This window comes from Protopterus annectens, chromosome 1.part0 (assembly GCF_019279795.1).
Source record: "Protopterus annectens isolate FY-2018-M chromosome 1.part0, PAN1.0, whole genome shotgun sequence".
Taxonomy (NCBI): Eukaryota; Metazoa; Chordata; order Ceratodontiformes; family Protopteridae; genus Protopterus; species Protopterus annectens.
This window is the reverse complement of record NC_056725.1, coordinates 472,678,063-472,703,327: the sequence shown is the minus strand read 5'-3', so window position 1 is coordinate 472,703,327 and position 25,265 is coordinate 472,678,063. Positions and strand designations below refer to the sequence as shown.

General features: G+C 37.9%; 1 protein-coding gene across 3 annotated transcripts in view; it reads right to left on the bottom strand.

The window, feature by feature from the left end:
• IQSEC2 (IQ motif and Sec7 domain ArfGEF 2) overlaps positions 1-24,922 on the bottom strand; it is a 575,830-nt gene extending 550,908 nt beyond the window's left edge. For all 3 annotated transcript variants that reach the window (XM_044060579.1, XM_044060614.1, XM_044060605.1), the window contains exon 1: positions 24,713-24,922. In XM_044060579.1, coding sequence (XP_043916514.1) covers positions 24,713-24,885 — 173 coding nt within the window. In that variant the 5' untranslated portion in view covers positions 24,886-24,922. The remainder of the gene's footprint in view (positions 1-24,712) is intronic.
• Between the last annotated feature and the right edge of the window lie 343 nt (positions 24,923-25,265).

The following is a 25,265-nucleotide window of genomic DNA, read 5'->3' as shown; positions in this document are numbered from 1 at the left end:
TTGGGGACACATAAGTTTAAACTAAAGACTTGTGCATGGCGGTTGATTTTGTTTGTAAGTCGAACATTGTAGAAAGAGAGATGTAGAAAGTCTATACCAGTTGTGCTGTTTTAGTTAGCTGAAAATGATGCCTATATTGGATTTAAGAAATATTTGTGATTAAAATAAATTATAACAGGTCCCCTTATCTCCTTTTAGTTAGGCTGAGAAGGCGATAAGGTAATGTTCAGGCCAAAGCAGGGGCGTGATATGGGCTACTGAAATATGCTTAGTATTAAACTGTGAGGTGGGTGTGTAGGCAAGCAAGAAATGTCTGCATACATTATAAGAATGTTTTTGTCTAGATGAACACTGAAGGAAGGAGTATTGCTTTTCTTTTAAAAAGAGAGGAGCAATCTGTGAAGGCTAGGTAGAGTTTTCAGCACTATGTTGTCAAAGGGCAATTTAAAGGGTATGATTGTCTGTTTTCAGATTGACTTTTCAGGAGAAAGGTTAGGCATCATTGCATTTACGAGTAACTGGACATTTAAAAAAGGTAATAATAACACAAGAAAATTAATGAAGTCTACCGAAGATGCTGTGTATTGGTTGAAAAGATGATAGGTATACATAGGTTCATAGGTAGGTACTAGGCTATCAGCCCTAGGGCCTATACAAGCCCAGCCAAAAAGGTACCCTGGCTTTTGCCACCCAAGAAAATTATTTTCCTGTGCCACTGTCGAGCAGAGCCACAGAAGTGATCCCTGGGGTGAATTTCCTATTTCCCATCCAATCATCAAGATTTTTCTTGAAGAGTACTAATGAGGAGCTTTGTTTGATATAGATAGGTAGTTTATTCCAGAGTATAGGAAGTCTCTAGGACAGGAATCTATCCCTACGGCATGTTCTTTTTATTGTGGTGACAAGGTTTAGGTCCCTAGAGCATGTAGCTTGGAGGGATTGGGACTTCTTTAAGTGGAGCATGTCCAACAGCTCTGGGTTTGACATAGCTTTGTATGTTAGGCAGAGATCACCTCTGAGTAGGCGATATGCGCCGGAGTAAAGCTGGAGTTTTTTGAGACGGTCTGCGTAGGGCATCTGTTTGAGGCCAGTAATCCTCTTTGTGAGGTATTTATGCGGCCTTTCCAGTTGTTGTAGATGTCTTGTGAGGTACATACCAAATGGGGCGTTGTACTATAATGGGTCTAATGAGTGATGAGTAGAGGGTAACAATGACCTCTTTTTTTTCTGGATGAGAAACCTTTTGTGATGAGGTGTGCCACGTAGAAGGATTTCCTGACTACTGTAGCGATGTGATCATCAAAGGAGAGACTACTGTCAACCTGTGTCCCAAGGTCTCTTATCACATTTTCGGTGTTAAGTATACTACCGCCTATGTTGTAGTTCATGGGTACAGAGTTTTTACCAAAGGGGATGACAATGCACTTTTTGGCACTGAGCTTGAGGCCATGGCTTTGACACCAGGCATCTGTCTCAGTGAGGCCCTTTTGTAGGATGTCCACATCGTAAGGAGTTTCAGTTATGGTTCCTAGTTTGCAGTCATCTGCGAACTTTGTTAGCCAAAGACCTTCTGTGTTAGCCTGTACTTCAGAGAAGTAGATACCAAACAGGAGAGGACCCAGGACTGAACCCTGTGGTACTCCACTTGTCACTGGTCTGACGTCGGATTTGGAGTCTGCTACTTTCACAGTGTGGGTTCAGTCAGTGAGCCAGTTGGCAACCCATCTTGTGACATAGGGATTTATACCTAGTTTAGTGAGTTTATCTATAATTCCAGAGTGGGGGATGGTGTCGTAAACCTTGGCAAGATCTAAATATAAAAAATAAAAACTAGCGTAAGCAAAACAATGAAGGGGTGTTCAGATAGCATAAATATGCTATCATAGATGCACATAAATGTCCCAATACTCCAAAAGATCAGCGAACTCAATAATACAGTCTATAGTGAACAAAATCCACATGTACAAAATGAATATAAAAATTTATTGAGTGCACTTCAGGTAAGTGCTTTCGACATAAGCTTCATCAGACCTGAATAGCAAAAATAATTAGGTCACTTAAAAACACAGCGAGGCGCGAAAAACACGCCAATCAAAAAACTTGATCATTTAACTGCATATTTAAAAAGCAATTGTCAGCACAAACAAAAATAATAATAATCAAATAGATTCAAAAGCAAATAACTAAACATAATTCAATCACATCTAAATTACTATCAAAAACTATCCTAAGTAAACTAAGATAAATATAATCAATATAACATATAATAGTGCATATATATAAAAACATAACATCTCATAGTGCATATATATAAAAAATATATAATAAATATATAAATAATATATTTGTCAACATATATCAAATATACCTCACTAGATTCTGTAAATAAATAAATAGAAACACATATATAATATATGCATATATACAAAATAAGATATATATACATATATATATATAAATGCATATAATACATACATATAAATGCATTATTAAGATGTGAAAATGAATATAAAATATTATAAAAATAAGAAAACATTTCAAACCTATACGTATGCCAACAAGCTCATAGGTATATACACATATGTATTCAAAAACATCAGAACATTCAAATTTTTAATTTCCTCATCTTCAGAAACGGTCTGATAGGGACTTTACCATTCAAGCCTGGAGGTCTATCTGATCTAAACTTTATAATCCAAGTTGTTTCCTTCGATTCAGTGAATGTATTTACATCTCCACCTCTAATAGTGGTGTATATCTTTTCCAAAATCCTAAATTTAAAGGAGTGTTCCTGTCCACAGTCTCTAACATGTTTGGCTAATGCGTTTGAAGGAGTACCTTTCCTAATGTGATATACGTGCTCCCGCATTCTATCTCTAAGGCACCTGTTGGTCTTGCCAACATAGAATGCGGGGCACTTGGTGCACACAGCTAAGTAGACCACATTATGGGACATACAATTCCCACTGGCACATGCTGAAAAACACCCCATGCCAGATGGATGTATAAATATTTGTTCTGAATCTATAAATGAGCAAAAATTACATGAATTACAAGGAGAAGTAATACATGCTTCTTTAAATGTTCTAGTAGCATTATTTCTCGGATAGCATAAAAGCCTCTTGAGGTTCATCTTATTCTTCTACACGAACCTTGGACTATCCCCTAAAAGTTGTCTAATTCTGGGGTCCACTGACAAAATATGCCAATGCATTTTGATAATATCTTTAATATCTCCCACATCATGAGTGTAAAAGATGGGATAGACAACATTGCTCATATTGAATTCAGTATTTTGATGTCTCACTTGTACTGAACCAACATCAGAGAAATATGGGGCAGCTACTCCACCTCTTAATTGCTCTAAATTCTCCATTCCATTCTCTAAATCTAATTCACCATATCCAAGTTCCCTCAATCTCTGTTTAAGTTCAAACAAACCTTCTTCAAAATCTGAATTAGCTGGGGTATATCTAGACAGACGCATAGTTTGTCCATGAACAATGTTCTTATAGATATACCCCGGGTGCATGCTGTTACGATGAAGCAACATGTTTTTGTGACAGGGTTTTCTATATAAGCCAGTATTAACCATGCCATTCCCTAATCTCTCAACATATATGTCCAAGAATGGGATTTTTTCTTCAGACCATTCGACAGTAAACTTAAGGAAGTTGGTAGTAGAATTCATATCCCTAACAAAATCATTTAAATCTCCTGAAGTACCAGACCACAAGAAAAACAGGTCGTCTACAAAACGCCTGTAGAAGGGAACTGACTTAACATAATGATTCATCCTAAACATGTATCTGTATTCCCACTCAGCCATCACAAGGTTGGCGTAGCTATTGGCACAAGGTGTGCCCATAGCTACGCCATCCCGTTGTAAAAATATCTGTTCATCAAAACAGAATACATTACACTCCAAAACTACTTCTAAAAAGCATGTTATAATTTCAATGTCTGCTACTGTAAGATTTGTAGCTCTCTTTAAATAACTACTAACCATTTCTATACCAATTAGATTAGGTATAACTGTGAATAAGGACTTGACGTCCATTGTAACAAAGATACACCCTCCATCAATTACATTTGTGTTGAAAAAACCATAAAGATCTAATAAAAATTGTTTCGTATCTCTCAGCACATATATATTGTCATTTACAATTGGTCTAAGTTTATATTCAATAAACATCGAAAATGGTTCTGTAATCCAACCCCTTCCTGCAACTATTGGTCTTAAAGGGGGATTTGACCTGTCTTTGTGTATTTTGGGAAGGCCTTGTATCACAGGTACTAAAGGAAATGGCACATCCAAAAACTGAAACATATTAAAACTTATTATATTACTCTTTAATAAGTCTATTAACATGTCATATATTCTTACAATGATAGGTCTAACTTCTTCTATTGGTAATGGTTTATAGAAATTCATATCACTAAGCATATTAATCATGTTATCATTATATTTCACTATATCCATAACTACCAATCCACTCCCCTTATCCGCTGGTTTAATGACAATACTAGGGTTATTACGCAAACTTTTCAATGCCTGTCTCTCCTTATATGTCAGATTAAATAACTTTTTCTTAGACCTAACATATTTCTGGTTCAGACGGTAGATATCATCCTCAACTAGCTTGCTATACGCTGCTATTAAGGGTTGGATTTGTGGAACATAAGTACTAGGTTTCCTTATTTCATGAACCACATCTGTATCATTATCCTGAAACTCAATTTTCAATGACAAATGACGTATGAATAGTTTAAAATCACGTAAAGTCTCATCAAGCTTACTAAATGTAGTGGGAATAAATGTAAGCCCCTTTGAAAGGACTCTCAACTCATCTGCAGTTAAATTATAACTAGATAAGTTACATACTATGTTAGTTTCCTCCCCTCCCACATTTATATGGTTCATGAAATAAGGAAACCTAGTACTTATGTTCCACCAATCCAACCCTTAATAGGTCTAAGAAAAAGTATTCAGTAAGATGAAGAAGAATATTATGGTGAATGTTGTGCTGATATATGGAGGTGATGGAGGTGATTTTAATTGTTTTCCAAACATGAAAACTAAAATAAAAAAAGGTGAAAGAGGTAATAACATTTTGAAGGTGATATTAGACAGAGCAGGCATGTAAGTGGTTCTGCATAGGGGCTGCACATACAGCAGAGGAGATACCCAGACAAAAATCAATTTTCCATATGTTCAAAAATAAAACAAAGTACAAAATACCCACTGTGCCCTCTTAATGGAGGACTTATTTATGTTTGCAGTGTGGATAATAAAACCAGGTTACCAACTAGATCAAGTTGAAATAGGTTACCAAATTACAAGGTCATAGTGTTTAGAGTTTATTATAAATCAATTGGTTAATCAATTAGTTTAGACACTTTGTTTTTCTTGGATTGAGCCATGACGTTTCAAACTCTCAGTCATCAATCAGTTCTATTATGTAAAGGTCTGGTCAACCTTAGAAATGGTCTGGGCAGTGGTGAGGTCTCCAGGTCGTGGGGTCCTCCAAAATGTGTGCTAGGTTTGGTTAGCTTGTTATTCTTCTGTACCTAAATGATCTTGGAAAAAAATATAGCTAAGCAGTGCAATGATCAGCAGTGCAGTAATCAGCTTTAGAAAGCTTCTCAGATTGAAATTAGTCCTATGAGTTATTCACTTAGTGAACAAAGAGGGCAGCAGAACAATCTTCATTTTAAATTCATTATTCAGTATCTTTCCAGGAATGCTCTCCAAGTGTTGCTCAGTGCTGAAATGTGGCGAGGACTGAGCTCAATTTATTCCCCAGGTGGGGTGGTGGTGTCCTAGCTGTTCCACCAATAGTCTTAAAGGGGAGTGGTAATGGGCGATGCCTTTATTATCCAATTGGAGCAGATCTATTAGGGAGGCCTGGGAAAATTATGAAACTGCTCTCCCCTAGTAAACACTGTGTTATAACTGTTAAAAGTTACCTTTCAATATACTTAGTTTTCAGAAATTGAAAAAAATGACATAAATATAAGGCTGGCTTGTTTTGTTATCCAGCTGTAGTTGCATCATTACTTGTAACTTACAACGTGTCAAAGTATAAATGAGTAAAATGATTTGTATAAATTCTAAAATCAAAGAACAAAAAGTAAAAAAACACATTGTTTGAGACCATTTATGTTCAGTCTAAACACTAAAAAACATCCTCGTTATAGTTTACGGAACCTTTTTGTATAATGTGGAAAACAAGCTTCAACATCAATAAACCAATAGTCTGAAAAGTGCACTGAAATAATGGCCAGTACTTTCGCAGTCTTCCTCAGGGAGGCTTCCTGGGACAGTGAAATGAATATTTGTTTGATTTATGGAAGTGAAAAATTATTATATTATTATTAAAATAACACTATGTTCAAATCAAGTGGTGGTTCTGAGATTAGTGCAAAGTGGGAGTGAAGGGGAACAATCGGAAAAAGTGGATGTTTGGTGGTAGCCGAATATAGAGTGAAGAATGGGGGAATCCGTTAAATTAAATCATAGTTTGATCTACTCGGTAACTGTAGGGATCCCATGGATTATAATTAAGACCAATGCTGGCTGCACCATTTCGAATTATCTTATTAGGATAAGTGAATAGTCCTGAGGTGCTGTGGGAGGATAAAAAAACAAAAACCTAAGGCTTAAAAAGCCTGCAAAATGAGAGAGTAGGCCGGGAAGATTGGAGATGGTTTCTTAAATAGGAAAGTTTTAAACCTTATGGATATGAAATTTAAAATTAATGTTACAGTTAAAATTATCATATGAAAACCCCTGAGTTAATAATTAGCTGCAAATTAATTTGAATTTAGGAAACAGCTGAGTGAAACTATCTTATCAAAATGTAGAGCTATTGGGGATCTCGAGTGTTAATGCTACAGAAACACATGTTCAAAAGTGATAAGAATGCTGGAAGAACAGTAGTGAGTTTTCTGATACTACTACTACTAGTGTAATGATGAATGAAAAAGGTGGAAAATGAGACGGGAAGAATCCTTTCAGAAGAGATATAAGCTTTACATAAAAAAATCTGAGTATAAAATATATTTTGAAAGGGTATAGAGTGATCATCTGAACATGAAATTCTGTTCTGAAACTTGAAGAGAATGGTTGCAAGCATACGAGGAAAAAGGTAAAGAAACAATGTTGCATGTTAAGGGTGAGAGACATTAAGGGAAAAAAATAAGAGTCATCAAGATGCAAAACTGCATACTTGTGTGAAACAGGATAATACATAACGTTATAAGGCATAACAGAATCGTTTTACAGCAATTACTACTACAATGAAAGAATGGTTAAAGATACCAAAATACACAGTAATTGGTAAAACAAAAGAAATGAATCTTTTGATAGTAAAAATGTACAAAAGAAGATTACTTACAAGGACAGAAAGATGCTTGTCAGTTGGTAAGAGCAGGGAGTGCGGGCTTGTTTGCTATATCTGTTATTTTGTAATTGGTCTTGATGGTGTGATGCTGCTTGAAACTAGCTATGATAAGTCATTAGATTATAGGTTCATAGGTTCATACTAGGCTATCTGCCCTAGGGCATTTATAAGCCTAGCCAGAGTGAGTTTGGCTTTCACCACCCATTTTAAATTAATTTTGCTGTGCCCTTTTTCGAGGTTAGTATACTGTGCCTCTGTCTAACAGTGACACAGAAGTGATACCCAGGGTAAACCTACGATCTCCCATCCACTCATCAAGATACCTCTTGAAGAGAGTCAATGAGGGACTCTGCCTAACCTGGACTGGGATTTTATTCCAGAGTGAAGGGAGCCTCTGGGATATGAATCTGTCCCTCCAGCATGTCCTATTTATTTCAGTGCTGAGGTTCAAGTCTCTCGAGCACGTAGCTCGATGGGATTTGGATTTTCTGAGGTGCAGCATGTCCATTAATTCCGGGTTGGACATTACTCATTTACTTATCTTTATACATCTTTTTCTTGCTCCCTCTATGTCTGTCTTTTTACATACGCACATGCACACATATATATATATATCTGCATGAGTATATGTGTCTCATTGTATATTTGTATTATCTATGTGTGTGTGTGTGTGTGTGTGTGTGTGTGTGTGTGTGTGTGTGTGTGTGTGTGTGTGTAGATATATAGATTAATGTGATAATATTGAAAACTCAAAATGCTGAAACCCAAAAGGTTGAAAACATTGAAAAACATATTTAATGCAGGGGGAAAGCTACTCTGTGCCCCTCACACCCCCTGGTAATTATATGTACCAACTCAGAGGTTTTACAGCAATAAAGAAAAGGCAAATTTACATTTTCAATATTTTGAATTTTCAACATTTTGGGTTTCAACATTTTGAATTTTTGATCAAATGAACGGGGCCCATATATGTGCAGATGGATCTATGTCAAAATAACGAGTTGCAAATCTGCGAGATGAAAATGAGGAAAGTTTACATTCATGAACGTCTGGATCATCATAAATTTACCCCTGGTAAGTAAACAAATGGCAAACAAAACTAAAAAAAACATGAAGCAAATAAAACCCACCCAATTGGGGGGGCTTTCCCCCCACGCTCCCCACACCCCCCCCCAACTAAATATACCAACTCTGAGATTGCACTTCTTCTTCTTTCGGCTTTTCCCGGTTAGGGGTCGCCACAGCGGATCACCTGTCCACTCCTGATTGGCAGTGGAGTTTTACAGTATCGAGTTGCCAGCCCGGCACCCAACCTTCCACAGAAGGCACACATACACACACACACACACACACACACACACACACACACACACACACACACACACACACACACTCACACCAAGGGCCAAGTTAGAGTGTCCAATCCACCTACAGCATGTCTTTGGGATGTGGGAGGAAACCGGAGCACCCAGAGGAAACCCACACAACCACAGGGAGGACATGCAGACTCCACACAGAAGGCACCTCAGCCAAGGATCGAACCGGAGAGCCTCTTGCTGTGAGGTGGCAACGCTAACCACTGCACCACCATGGCCGCCCCAACTCTGAGATCGCACTACAGTGGAGAAAAGGGCAAAGTTCACCACAATGGCCAACTGGCTTCTTTTGAGGTGAAAACTTACGATGATCTGGACGTTCATGAATGTAAACTTTTGTTGCTTCTGTCTCACTGCTTTGCAACTTGACATTATAGTAATTCATTATTTTGACATAGAACCTACATATATATATATATATATATATATATATATATATATATATATATATATATTTATATATATAGACAAAGACAGAATATCTGCAAAAACAAACATGCATAACACTTAAACCACAAAAGTTACATACCGAATGCTTTGCAGTCTACAGTTCATTACCAGCTCAAGAATCAAACAAAAAAAAAAATCTAAGAAGAAAACTAAATAGGGGAACTGTATCTGAATATCAATTAAAAAATCAGGAAGGGTGATATCATGGTACTGTATTTTGTTCACACTTAATTTTGTTGCTTGGTAGTTACAACTGGGTTTATGCCATTTTTTTATGACAGCATAAGCAGTATTTAAGTTGACTATGGGAACTTTGGCCATAACATCAGAGAAACTCCTTTGCTTCTGTAGGAAGGATAATGTAGGTTATCCTTTCTTTGGCTAATGGTGCTTCTCAAAACAGTTAAGAAGTAGCTGTTCTCTTGTAGTCAGTGTATGTGGTAGCAGACTGTAACTTGAAACCTGGAGACCATCCATGATCTATATGTCAGATTTCCAGTGCTTTACTAAGAGGCCAGCTTGAAAAATGTATATGGAAAGAGATGGTGGTTAAGATGACCAACTGATGGTAGACTTTCTAATAGTGACATTTGTATCGCATTACTACAAAAACATTGGATACAGTGTTGGTTGGTAGCTGGGCCAGCAAGTAGGAGGTGGGCTATATATATATATATATATATATATATATATATATATATATATATATATATATATATACATATATATATCACAATGGCCTATGGGGCTGAATAGTTGTGCTAAATATTATGCAGCAGCAGAGGGAGGCATATTTACAATGGTAGGATGGATAAGATGGAGGGTGATGAGAGGAATGATAAAGAGGGTTAAGACTATGTAGCTGATAATGAGCTTCATGTTGTAGCTCTGCATCAAATTCCTGTCATTTTCACTACCACACTGTATTACACTGAGCAAGCCACATTAAACAGGTAGTGCGTTTACACCTAGTGGGCTAGAACAAAATGTCTGCTGCTCAGAGGTAAGAACAAGGATGTATCAGCCAGATATTTCATTAGGAACACTTTGCTAAATGACAGTCTGAACTTGGTCTTATCAAGGCAATCATAAACAGTAGTGGCATACATTCATAAAGCCCTGACTATGTCACATGTACCCTGAGTTCAAAGAGTGGCTTGGGTGCTATAGTAGCTGGCAGCGGAGGATGGGAATAAGTGGCCATTTGTTGGTTTATCCATCCTGGGAGGAGATAACTAGTGCTGGCTTATCAAATGAGTTGGATCTAGTAGCAGTGTTCATCATGTGGAGCTTGAGACCAGTGAGCTCGCATTAATCCTACTGTCAAGAAAATATATAGTTTTTTAATTGGGATTCATGTTGCTGCCTTACAGTAGTGTGTATTAGTTTTTTGTTCCTGGATGGGGTGCATTTTGTGAACAGCTTGCATGTCATCTCTGTTTTTGTGTGGGTTTTTGGCAGGGTCTCAGTCTCTTCATACAAACTAAAGCATGCAAGCAGATAAAATGGTGATGCTGAAAATGCCTTTAAGTATTTGTACAGTGCTTTATGTGTATGTTTATCTGCATATGCCCTGTGATGAACTGGTATCCCAACCAGGAATGGTTCCTGTCTTATTGGGATAGGCTGCAGCTCCTCACTAGCCTGAATTGAATGGTGGGAGGTTGGGGTACATTTTTCTGTCATGACCTTCCAGTGTGTATCCCATGATACCTTTTGGCCTTGTGCTCTAGTTTCTCTCACATATTCCAAAACTTGAATGAAAGAATTTTGGAGTATGTGGAGGTAAGGCAATGAATTCAAGGAAGTGTGGATTTTCAGTAGAAAACATCATGCTGGACAACTCCTTGAAAGTCGCTCAGTTCACAAGCAGGGCAGCAGGCAATAACGCATCTGTACAAACAGACTTAACTTTTCAGTAATCTTAGCGAACAGACTGAACTCCATGCTAAAGAGTGTATTATACTCTTACAGAAGGGACTAGGGATTGGAGACAATGCAGGTGGTGATTCAGATAACCTTTAGTTATACAACTTTCTTATTTGCACATGAGAGATTACCAAGATGTGGTTAACATATGTATTTTTAAACAAATTCTTTACCAAACAATACATTTAACAAACTCAGTACAAACAACATCCAAACAAGAACACATCTACAAAGTATTTTTTCCCTATTACAATTTTTTTTTGTTGGCCAAGAATCCTGCAGGTGCTAAAGTTCAACACCTCTCAGTTAATCTTTCAAAAATAAATAATTTCTCTCTAAACTAATTCTATATTCTGTCATGTGAATTTCATTCTTTTTAGTACATTTAACAAGTCCATCAAGAAAAGAAACACTAAAACCTACAATAGGAAAACTTCAACAAACAAGTGTTAGGGATCCTTCAACATTCCCTAAAGAGAAACAAAAAATATACATTTTCTCTTTCTCTTCATTGTATGATAAAAGTTTTCAATATTCTGTTAGCACCAAGGTCAAGTTTCAGTTTATAGTAGCATAAAATAAATTATACAAAGTAAAGATACAGCTAAGATTCTCCCCAGTACACAGTAAACCGTCCTTGAATTGTCTAATTGATTCTGTGAACATTTTTCACTGTACCCGGCTAGATACATAGTTTTGCTATGAAGTTTCCTTTGCAATTTGACTTTCTCTAATCTGAAGCTTATGCATTATCAGAAACATTTCCCTCGCTGATGGGACCACTGCCGATTTCCCTCCTTGTACTGTCTTCACTGTTATCTTCAGTAAAGTAACCCTTTCTTGATTATTACAATGGAAACCATTATCCTATTTCAGTAACATAAGCATTTTATAATCTCTGTAGCCTTTTGCAACATACTTTACCCAAAATGTGCCAGTTCATCTCTAATGCTAATAAACTTAAACATGAACAAACATATGATCCATGTACTAAGCCCCCTCATCACGCCGCCAACAAGAAGCATCCATATTTGGAAAACGCCTTTGCAACATGTACGGCATGTAAAATATTTGTGAAGAAATCTACACGCAGTGATTCTATCACATTGTGACTTTGTAGCCTATCTAGACATTGGGCATAGTCTCTCCTATTCATAGCAATTGTAGCAATCATATCAGTCTCCTTCTCCTGTAAATAGTGCATTCCTCCATTAAATTATCCATCACATTTGTATTAAGGTCTCGGAGAGCCTTATATGCCCTACTTAATAATCAGTTTGTAAATGGGATATCACTTTTAACTTGTATCATTAATAATGATACCGGTAAGGTAGCACTTTTTAACAAATTTGTCTAACCTATCAGTAAAGGCTATATTGATCAGTCCTCCATATTCAACTTTTAAAGAAAACTAGTAAATGATATTTCTGATGTATTTGCATTCATGTATCCTAAACACCATCCTAATTCAGCTCTACCCAGTACAATGTTCTTGTTTTTCTCTATGTCCAGTGTTGTAATTCCCTTTCTTCTGAAATTCGCAATCTACATTCCCCAACAAGTATAACACAGTTTAATCAGGACAGTTTAGTCAGGGATAATCTCCAGTCTACTTAACAGGTTCCTCAAAAAAAGCCATGACTTGTCTTATAACACATGGCGCATCAATTTTTTGTTAATTTAAATCCAAAAAGGCATGCCTTTCAAACTTTTAATCATGTGGTATTGTTATTTTCAACAATGCTTTATATTTTATTTCATAACTCAAAGAGATATAGCAACTTAACTTGTATAGCTATATATAAAAAAATCTGGATCAAGCACATTCACAGCTCTTCATTCATTTTGTGACACCCTAGACTTACTACCTTCTCAAATATAACTGTAAATCACATTCTTAAGTGATTAAAAAAATGCCCTGGCATCTCAGATGGAAAAAAGCCTGAAACACACATAGCAACATGGGTAACATAAAACATTAACTGATTGCACTCTTTTCCAGTTACAATTCTCTCACTTTTCATCTTTGAAAGTCCTCTCTTAATCTGTTCTTACATTAAGTATATTTTACTAATGATCCCTTCTAAAGAATTTCACACTCATATTACTAAGTATTTAATATATGGAAACTGTAACTGAAGTTGTAAAGTGTAACTTCATGTCTCCTGCAGGAAAACAGCAATTATGCCAATGTAATTACTAGAGCTGTGAATGTTCCCAGGCAGGAAGCCAAGGGACATAAAAGATGCAATTAGAAAGCCTGTCTTCATAATGCAGGGGATGGATTTCTGACCATGTCTCAGCTGACTGTCTGATTAAAAACCCAAGCAATGGAGCATCCAGACAGGGAGGGGGAGGCATGAAGGCCTGCTCATATCTCCTGGGGGAGGGAGGGGTTGTGTGCACTTTGGGGTAGACTGGACAGAGCTAGCTTTCTGGTAAAGACCAGGAAGGTCACTACTCATGGCTCGGGCATGGGAAAGGGATGCTAAGAGACAACACCTCTTGCAGAAGTAAGAGGATAGATATTCTTTGCTGCCATCCCACTGCACAGCCCTCTACACTACACCTCATCAAGTGTGTGTGACAGGATGTTGAAACTAAAGAAGAAAACCTCAAAACACCCCTGTTGGCTTTATGAATAATCACCCCTCCTGCCTGACCTCTTACCTTGGTGATGGGGAAGGAATGGGCCATTTGGCCATGGAGGGGCCTGATGATAAATAGTCAATGAGTACAAAGAGTGCAAAAAAAGGAGGTTCTTCAGAAAATATAGATGACCAAATACGAGAAAGATGACTCAATATGCACATGTGAAAATTGCTAGGTTGCTTCTGTATGACAAAAGAGGACATTGACCAAAATAGTTAAGAAGAAGGAAAAGACTGTTGAGGAGTGCTACCCTGAGTCTGAGACTCGAGTTTTGTTATCACTTGTCTGTCTCTGCCATGAAATTCAGATGAGGTTAGCCTAAGATTGAATAATTTTTGTACCTGACAAAATAGCTGGATAAAAATTCCTTGCTATAGTTTGATCCTTTTTTTTCCTGCAGTCTATTTGTCAAAAAAAATAATTGCCTCTGTTTCTACACACAGCTTTTATATCTATGTACATGTACCCATTAACTGTATTCTTGAAATAAAAAATACCTCAGTTTGGAAAAAAATATTTATTCACCTTTAAAAATCATGTGGCTAGTTGTTTGTTTAGGTATTTATTACTAATATCTGCATTTAACTGTCTAGGCTGCCCTGCTACACACTACAGTTTGTATTTATAATTAATTTACTTATAAACTAGAGTTAAACAGTAACTGGGAGGTCCCCGGCCAGGTAAACTGAGGTGGAGTCAGTTTACTAATGTGAGTCAAGATGGAGGGCTGTAGTGTTGGAGAATATCAACTGCCTTCTCTGGAAATTTATGATTTTGTGTGTGTGTGTGTGTGTGTGTGTGTGTGTGTGTGTGTGTGTGTGTGTGTGTGTGTGTGTGTGTGTATACATGCAAGAATGAAAAGATTTATTTAAAGCTCAGTTACTAAGGGCAAATAAACACTGGAAGGCAGTGAAAAATAGAGTGTTGAGAAAGGGGTCCTGGGGGACTAGACCAAAGGCTCTTCTTGGTGTGGTGTTCAATTTGAAACATATTCTTGGGTGTAGAAACTGATGACCCATGCTCTGAATAGCAGTGCATATTTATGTTTGCTTTTGAAGCAAAATTGCACTTAGTGATATGTTTATTGGTTTATATTTGTGTGCCTTATTTATACTTCAGTCTGTTTGGTACTTGTAGTGTGACTCAAGAGACCATGCCCTCCTGGCTGTCAGATTAAAGATTATATTTTTTTAGATTTAAAAGATTTTAATTTAGTGGTATGCATTACAGCAGATCACAGCACCATCATAGGCCTTGTCCACCAACTTTACTTTCACACTGGTTGGTACTGTGGTGGCATTCTATCACCATGCATCTGACCACTGTAGGTTTTAAATTAATTAACAGTATTCTAGATAAGCAGGAGACATTACTGGTTAACATCTTGAAATTTCTGCACAACTCTTGGAGACAGAAGTGGTACAGGGAAAGAAAAGGAGCTACGAAGACATTACAGAAAATGAAAGGTAGGTAATTAGAAACTGGTAAAGGGGAACATCAGCAAACAGGAATGGGGTCATGGGGCAAAGGTTCTGTTTAACTTTAGATGCTACACTCATGTAGTTAAGTTGCCAAAGGCCAAGAGGAAATCTATAGCTAGAAGGAAACATCTGCTGTTCAGAGCATGTACTACGTGGGACTTCATGTGGTAATTACATCATGAAAATTGCAGTAAAGGCTGACACTGAATAAAAATCAAAAGAACTTGGTAGGTCTGGACAGGTATAACACATTTTTGGTCTAGTGTTGTCATACCACTAAACTGTCCAGATTTTCACAAAATGTCCATAGCTTTCCCCATATTTTTGGTCTGTCTTATAAAATTTGTATTTTTCTGGCAACTCTCTGAGGATTGAAATCACTAAATAATGACATACATTTCAGTTTCATACTATCTCCTTCAGAAAATGCATGCTAACATAAATGCTGTTATTCTAGCACATTTCTAAGTTTATAAGAGCAATATTTAAAATCTGTCCCTATTTCTGGGTCTTTGCCCCCCTATTATTTTAGGCTTTGTCCAGATTTATTGTGCTAAGCATTTGAGAAGTATGAGCATTGTTTAGAATATGGGAGGATGAGACAGCTGCAGTGCATAATGGGAGCGAGACTAATGTGAGTAGGTTGTGGTATATTTCCTTTGACCATTTTTGGAAGGCATGGGAAACAGATACTCAGAATAATAGTCATGACAGCAATCTGGAACATGGAAGAAACAACGTGAGACAGCACTGTATAAAGCAGCTTGGGAAGTAGATATTATTAAAAACCTGTATCTTTATTTTATGAATATAGATGCAAACTTCTAGAAACATTACTTATTTCCATTATACTGTAAAAGTTTAGTGTGCTTTTTATTGTTTTTTGAGCTTATTTAAAGTTGCATTTTCAAACTGCTGTAGGGACTGCTATTCTGCACTGAAATACATTGTATCTAGTGTTTCATAATTGGTATTAGACACCTGTTTGTGGTTCCTTAACACTTAGGCTCCAAACCAGTCATTTTACATTAAGAGGGTCAAAGTCTGCACTCTTGTGGCAAGAGAGGGCTGGTTTCATCTATCTGAGCTGGGAATTACTGGTGGAAGGCTCATTGTGTTCTTACTTGATTGGCCTTAGGGGATAGTTAGTGTAACATTTGCTTTTTTCTGATCTTATATAAGCTTTGTATTTGTGCAAAGCAGCTCTTCACATAGCAGCAGCAATAGATGCCTTGTATACACACAATCACCAGAAGTTGAAATTTCCCTATAAAAACCACCTTGGAACGTAACCTCAGACCCACAATACTCATGGGGCAACTAATTTGTGCACTGAGCAGCATTTATGGATTTAGTTAGGACTATTTAGGTCTACCTTACTTTATTATAGCACTCAGGACTATCACTGCTCAAAGAGCATCTGGTTTGGGTGCTGGGCACCATCACTGGTTAGGTTAGCTGCAGATTACACCAAGTAAACACCTCCCTTTCGTTCGGTTACAAACACCATCCACTCCTATCCCTTGCAAGTACACAGGACCTGTAGCCATGGATGAGCACTTTCCTGCTATCTCTGTATCCAGCTTGGTGGACATGGGCATCATGAAGGAATGTAACAATTGCCTTATATACACTGACAACCACTTAATTCTCAAACAGACAGTACGTGAGAGATGTAGTTACATACTGACATTGGAGGCCAGACTCTAATGTACAGACAAAACCAGCAAACAGATTGTCAATGACTCACACACATCACTCACCACACTCACAATGGACTACACACATAGACTCACATATGCAGAGGTGCTCACATGTAACTTAACCAAACGTCAAAAGCCTCTCAGGCGCAGTCCTCAGAAACTTTGCATGCAGACAAACAAGGCAATTCCCATTAAAACACATAAAGCCACATCTCAGTGTGTCTCAACTACCATGCCCATTAGGTGAAACACTCCACAACTCAACATTCTAGTCATAGGAGACTCCATTGTGAGACACACTGATGTCCCTTTTACAAGCTATATAAGGAGAAGGTTACAGTTAATTGCCTGTCAGGAGCCAGGATCCGCCAGATCATCCAAGCACCCATGCCACTTACTCCTAATTACCAATATGACTCAGTCATAGTCCATGTGGGTGTGAATGACCTGAGATACACCTCCTGGACTATATGAAGAGACATGATTGAGCTCTCAGAATATGTGTCACAGGCAGATATGAGCCTAGCAACGAGCAGCAGTCTATTGTCTCCAAGAATAGTGCAACAATACCAGGAGAAAATGATTGGCTTTAACAACTGGCTTAGCTACTGGTGTCATTCCAAAGCGGTCCAATATTTGAAATTATTCACCTTTATAGTGCCTTTTTAAGTACTGTGAAACAGACACACCTTCCAATATAACAAAAGCTACTCAGGACAAGCTAAAGGTGTTACTGATCAATGCTAGGAGTCTCGGCAAGAAACTGCACTCCCTAGAAGCTCTCCTCACACTGGAGAATGCTGATGTCTGTGCAGTTACTGAAACATGGTTCAAAGCCACAGAAAGCACTCTAGCAGTGCATGCCTATAATGCCTTTCATGCATTCTAACTACTCACTGAACATGAAAGAGCAAAAGGTGGAGATGTAAAGGACAAAGCACACCTCAAGGCAGGTCAAACAATATGACATGCTTGAACTATTTCAGGTCCAACTAACCATGGGAAAAATCCATTACCATATCCTTGCTAGCTACAGGTCCCCCACTATGAACCAGGAAACCCATACATCTCACCTGAAGTTGTTAAAATCACTCACCATCCAGCCAGCTACCATACTCACTCACCATCCAGCCAGCTACCATACTCATGAATGATTTTTAACTACCCCATCCATTAATTGGGAGGCATACACGACCACTAACATGCAGGCCCAAAGAATTTTTGACTTTGTAAATTCAAATGCCCTGGAGCACCTAGTCCGCAGCCCCACTAGGGGAACAAATATCCTATATCTGGCGCTCACAAATATTGGCAAGCACTGCAACCTTCCCCCAATGTGATTTCCATTGAAATAAAGGTGAAATTAGTCCCCCCACCTAACCCCAAAAAATTCAAGAACTACTCTAAGGTAAAATACCCCCTATTAAGGGATGGCATAGCTTTCCAAGCTCCCCCAAATACACAAAACACAGACACCTATGCAAAGATGTACAGAAAAGCCATGCACAACTGTATACACAACTGCATAAAAGGGCAGTACCAAACCAAAATAAACCCAAGTCAAACTGCAAAAACAAGCCACGCTGGTGGACCCCTGTTGTTAACAGGTTGTACAACAAAAGAAAGAAAATCCTGTAGAGAAGTAAGAGGGAATGTGCACAACAGAGCAACAAGTCCCTCATTAGTCTAAACAAGCAAGTCAGGGCACGAGTCAAGTCTCTGATAGCAGACTTTAAGGTAAAAATAGCCTCCAAAGCTAACGATAATTATAAAGCATTTTCAGTTATGTCCACAATCTTAAGGGCAACACCCAACAATGTGTAGATGACATAACCTATACTCAATTAGAAGATATAGCAGATCTGCTGGTGACAAAGCTCAAATTTCACCTCTCCATCACCCCCAGTTCTCCCCCAAGAAATACCCTCCATCACTCCACCATCAATTATCACCAAAGAACAGGTTGCCATTGTGCTCTCTAAAGCCTAAAACACAGCTTTAACAGGGCCTGACAATATACCTGTTTGCCTCTTAAACAGCTTAAATGAGGACTTATTAGGCCCATTAGGATCCATATTTAACCAGAGCCTTCAGACTGGCTTTGTCCCAATAGAGGGGAGGACAGCAACAGTCATCCCTCCCCATAAAGAGGGACCATCTACTTACCTGGGAAATTACAGACCTATAAGTTTGACTAGTCTTATATGTAAGGCCATGAAAAGAGTAATCACAGACATGATAAATAATGACTTAGGAAACCTCCAAACACTGGACCTGACCCAATTCGGCTTTGTCAAGGCAGTTCATGCCTACTGAATCTGGTGAAGAACTGTGAGAAAGTCAATAAGGCCATGCATGAGGGTAAAACAGTACATACGGCCTACCTCGTCTTGGCCAAGGCATTTAACACAATTCCCCAATTCCCCATTCAGCTATTATAAATAAACTTAAAACTGGGCATAAATCCCTGCATCACCAGATAGATAGCCAATTGGCTCATGGACAGGACACGTGGTTAAAGTGGGTGAATCCACATCCAGCAAGAGGCCAGTTACTAGTGGTGTGCCACAGGTCTCAGTGCTGGGACAACTTCTGTTTGCAATATACTTCTCTGAAGTCAAGGCTAATTTGGAAGGCCTCTGGATGACAAAAGCTTGCTAACAACTACAAGGTAGGTGCAATCACTGGATCCCTCAGTGATGTAGATATCCTTCAGGAGGTCTAGATCAGACAAATGATTGGTGCTAGAACCATGGCCTAAAACTAATTGTGAAAAAATACATTATCATACCCTTTGGGAAGTCAAATACCCCTGCAAATTATAATATCAATACACACCCCTAAGAGCAGACTCAGACGTGAGAGCTCTAGGTACACAGTTAGATAATAGCCTGAATTTTGACTGCCGTGTGTCTGCAGTGATGAGGAAGTCCTTCTACGTGGTACAACTTATAAGTAAAAGTATGGCATCCAGATCCAAGAAAGTTACAGTCCAGCTGTACTCAGTCTTCATTAGACCAATAATAGATAACAATACATCATTTGGCATGGAGAAACCTCTGACGTTCCTCACAAAAAAAAAAAAAAAAAAAAAGGGTGAAAACATGTCATATGTGGACAGACTAAAAGGCCACTCCCTTTACTTGGTCTTCTACAGACTATTAAGGGGTGGCCTATGCCTGACCTACAAGACACTCACAAATCCAGCCCTAATGAAGCTGCTACACAAGGGTCACCCAATCTAGGGATCTTAACTTAGTCAGCAACTGAAAGAAAACATGCTGGAGAGACAGATATGTGTCTCAGCAATTACCCTTTCCTTGGAAGAGATTTCCTATTCATGTTAAGCAGAGCTCTTTCACGGCCCTTTTTTAAATGCAGTTTGGATCAATAGATGAGGAATCACACATTCACACCTGGGGTAGTACCTATGCACCTTATGGACAGGAGCAATCTATAAGACACTCAGTCAGAGGCACAAACCAAACCCATGCCATCCACAAGGTTATATTGGCTAGGCTTGTAACGGCTCTTACACCGTTAGCCTAGCAATCTCTTATAAACCTATATATATATATATATATATATATATATATATATATATATATATATATATATATATATCTGCATGTGTATGTGTGTATGTGTGTATAAATATGTGAGTATATGTGAATATATATAGGCAATTAATGTTGACGTCACCTAGCAGAGTGGTTTCATTGGGTATGTTCTGTGTAAACCAGGACAGAATGTGTTCTAATAATGGATTATTGTCACCAGGAGGAATATATATTGAAGCCATTGCTAGGGCTTGTAATCATTACGTTTGCAGTTCATGGTTAAAGATTCAGCAGGATGAAACAGAAAGGGTGGGTTGGATATTGGATACAGGTTGTGGTGTCTGGAGTATATCATGGCAACTTCTCCACCTTTTCTATTAGGTGTGTCAAGGCAAAATATGTTGTAGCCAGAGGTAGAAATTCTTTGTCTAAGATGTGAGGTTTGAGACAAGTTTCTGTGAGAGCTGTAATGTCAGGAGAGTATTTGTCCATAAGTGCATGGAATTCACTGATTTTATTAAGAGTGCTGCTAATATTAAGAGAAGAAGGTTAGGTGTTTGGAGGGAGAGTTAGGGTGATGGAAGTTAGTTTGAGAGGGCTGATTAGTAGAAGTGTGGTTGGAGAGGGGCCAAGGGTTGGGATGAATGTCGCCTCTCTCTCTCTGTATATATATATATATATATATATATCTATATATATATATATATATATATATATATATATATATATATATATATATATATATATATATATATATATATATCTCTATATATATATATATATATATATATATAGAAATTTGACGGGTAATAGTTCCCCAATATTTTGTGGAGGGTATATATTACTAGGCAGACAAAAAATTACAATTTTCTTCTCTCTGGAACAGACATGGGTGACAGACCAGTATCTTTTCAGTTCACACTGTTTCAGGTTCTGCTTGAATAAATGCAGAAAGAACTGTGCTTCACATGGATGGGAAGCCTGTTCCAGAGGAGGGGGAGTCTCTGAGACCCATACCTGTCCCTCTAGCATGTCCTATTTATATTGCTATTGAGCTTTACTTCTCTAGATTTGGTGTTTCTGATGCTAGCTTCTATCAATTCTTTGATAACATATGGGCAGAAGTGGAGGCAGTGAGATATTTTGTTTTCCTGGGCCATACCTCTCAACTGTCCAGATATTTGCTTCATATTTTTGGTCTGTCCCTCATAAAATGTGTGGTTTACTGGCAAATCACTGAGGACTGAAGTCATTAAATAATGACAGACATTTGTGCTTAATAGCTCATATCTTTCATAAAATGCATGCTGATGCAAAATCTGTTATTCTAGCAATCTTTTAGATTTTTAAGAGCAATATTTAAAATATGTCCTTATGTTTGGGCCTTTGTGCCCTCATTACTCATTATTTTTGGCTTTGTCCAGGTGTTTTCAGCTAAGAGGTTGAGAGGTATGTCCTGGGCTCAAAGAGTTATAGCGATGGTCACAGCAGCCAATAAATTAAAATATGCTTGCGTTTTGGAAGGAAAGCTATGGCAAATCTGGATACGACTTTTAACAAAAAAGATATCACTTTGTCAACAAAAATCCATATAGTCATAGCTATAGTTTTCAAAGTAGTAACATGTGGTTGTGAAAACTGGACAACAGGTAAGGATAAGTGCTAGGAAACTGAATTTGAGAATTCTACTGCCACAAACAACAACCAGTCAATACTTAAGGAAATAAACCCACACCATTCACTGGAAGGCCTGATAGTAAGATTCATATATTTTGGCCACATAATGCAAAGATGGGATTCACTAGAGAAGAGTCTGTTGTCGGAATAGGTTGAAGGCAGAAGAAGAAGGGGGGTCAGTAGAGGGTAAGACCAATGGAGCACATTAATGAAATAATTAATATGAATTTGCAACAACTGAAAGAAGTTCTTGAAAGACATGCCTGGCAGGCTAAGATCCCAAAGAGATGGATTTGATTAATGAGTATAAATCATCAACGACTGTAGTGATATTTAGTCCTGGTTGATTAATGCACATGTTTGCATTTTCTGTCTTTTATGCTACATATTTTTTAATGGAATGCTCTTACCCTTTATCAGCAGGTGTCAATGGAATCATTATCAGCCACATAAACTACCAACTTTATGACCCTGGTTTAATATCTTGTACAAAAGAGCGCATGTTAGAATTCACCAGTATGAATTGCACCATGCAGCATACCACTGTGTGCACACCAGCAGGACATACTAACACTTGTGTATCTGGGCAGGTATAGTGGTTTGGGAAGACAGTAATGCATTATGGAATATGTGTGCACACCAGTAGGACATACTAACACTTGTGTATCTGGGCAGGTATAGTGGTTTGGGAAGACAGTAATGCAATATGGAATATGTGTGCACACCAGTAGGACATACTAACACTTCTATATCTGGGCAGGTATAGTGGTTTGGGAAGACAGTAATGCATTATGGAATATGTGTGCACACCAGTAGGACATACTAACACTTGCGTATCTGGGCAGGTATAGTGGTTTGGGAAGTCAGTAATGCATTATGGAATATGTGTGCACACCAGTAGGACATACTAACACTTGTGTATCTGGGCAGGTATAGTGGTTTGGGAAGACAGTAATGCATTATGGAATATGTGTGCACACCAGTAGGACATACTAACACTTCTATATCTGGGCAGGTATAGTGGTTTGGGAAGACAGTAATGCATTATGGAATATGTGTGCACACCAGTAGGACATACTAACACTTGTGTATCTGGGCAGGTATAGTGGTTTGGGAAGACAGTAATGCATTATGGAATGTGTGTGCACACCAGTAGGACATACTAACACTTGTGTATCTGGGCAGGTATAGTGGTTTGGGAAGACAGTAATGCATTATGGAATATGGCAGTTTAAGTGCTGCAGTGCGTCCCTTCACTCCTTATTTAATTGCGAAAGCTTCCTAATAATAATTACAAAAAAATTACAGAATTCACCAGTTACATCAAGGCGGGCTTAGTGTGGATATATCCATAAACTTTAGTGAGTGAACCTAAGTGTAAGAACAAAAATGCATCTGCTGAAGTCTATGGCTGTATCTCCATGCTAACCTCACCTTGCTGTCAAAGGCCACAAAGACCAACTGATAGCAGATTAGAGTAGATTTTATATTTAACAAGTATATATATATATATATATATATATATATATATATATATATATATAGTAAACTGAATGAGTATGATGAAAATGCATCAGGGCACCATGAACAGCATATGCTGTGGTGCAAAAAGGTATGTGATCATACCTCTCAACTCTCCAGATTTTTGCAGAATGTCCAGATTTTTGCCTCATATCTCTAGTTTGTTCCTCATAAAATGTGTGGCTTTCTGGCATATCATTGAGGATTGAAGTCACTAAATAATGACATACATTAGAGTTTCAGACCTCATATCCTTTGGAAATGCATGCAAATCCAAATCCTGTTATTCTAGCAACTTTATAAACTTATAAAAACAATATTTAAAATCTGCCCCTATTTTTGGGCCTTTGTTCCCCCTATTATTTTAGGCCTTGTCCACATTTTTTCTCAAAGGAGTTGAGAATTATGCATGTAATGGAGTCTGTACCCAAAACACTTGAAATCAACTCTGCTCTGTGATGACTACTGCGTCTCAATGGCTTTTAGCTCTGATTCAGTGCACAGGCACTGACAGAGACAGGCAGAGAGACAGAAAGGACACACACAGCTCACATAAGAGCTTCTATCTGAAAGTTGTCTTATGACAAGTGAAAGAAGAACTGATCTGAAAAGCCACCTTATTTACAATAGGAACAATTACAATAATAGCCACAGCAAATCACCAAACTATTTCCATCTTGTGACATTATTGTACAGATCTGTTTCTTAAATATATTACTATGTCTAGCATTGCCCTTGTAAAACTTTTGGAGTTTCAAACAGAGATCAACTTCCTACAGTTCAGACTTGTTTCTTTAGAAAAGGGGAAAAGCAAATCTGTGCTAAATAAAAGTCATTATTAGGACTGTGGTTACAAAGTAATTTATTATAGAATAAAGTATTATGTATTAACTCTATAGCAAAAAACAAACAATGCAACTCCCCCTACAATTAAATCATCTGTTCAGATTGTTTTACCTGCCAGACGGCTTACTCCGAAGCAGGAACCATAGGAAAATACAACTGCACTGAAAGTTCTCAAGGAAAGCGAGCACCCCAACCATACTGCCTCCAGGGAACCTTTTCAGATACAAGGGAGTTGAAGGAGAATTGATCATTTCCCACTGCTTTTGCACCTGTTGCTCAGTCATTACCCATGACTTCTTTGTTCACTTTAATTCCAGTCTCAGCTGACTTAGTAAGGTGTGTGACGACTTGCTTTCATTACCTTGTCTGACTAAGTGCACAGCGTTTAGCCCTGCCTTCCACGTACACACACACCTTCCTCTTTCTCTCTGTCTTAGGTTATGCAAACACTAGCGCTTGTCTGATAGCCCTCAAGGGCCAACAAACATTAAGTGTCAACCAGCTGATAATAATTTCATTTGATTTAGGTTTTATTTATGTGGGGGCTGAATGTTTGTTTGACCCATTCCTCTCAACTGTACAGATTTTCATAGAATGTCTAGATTTTTGCCTCATATTTTTGGTCTATTCCTCATATAAAATGTGTTTTTTGACAAATCATTGA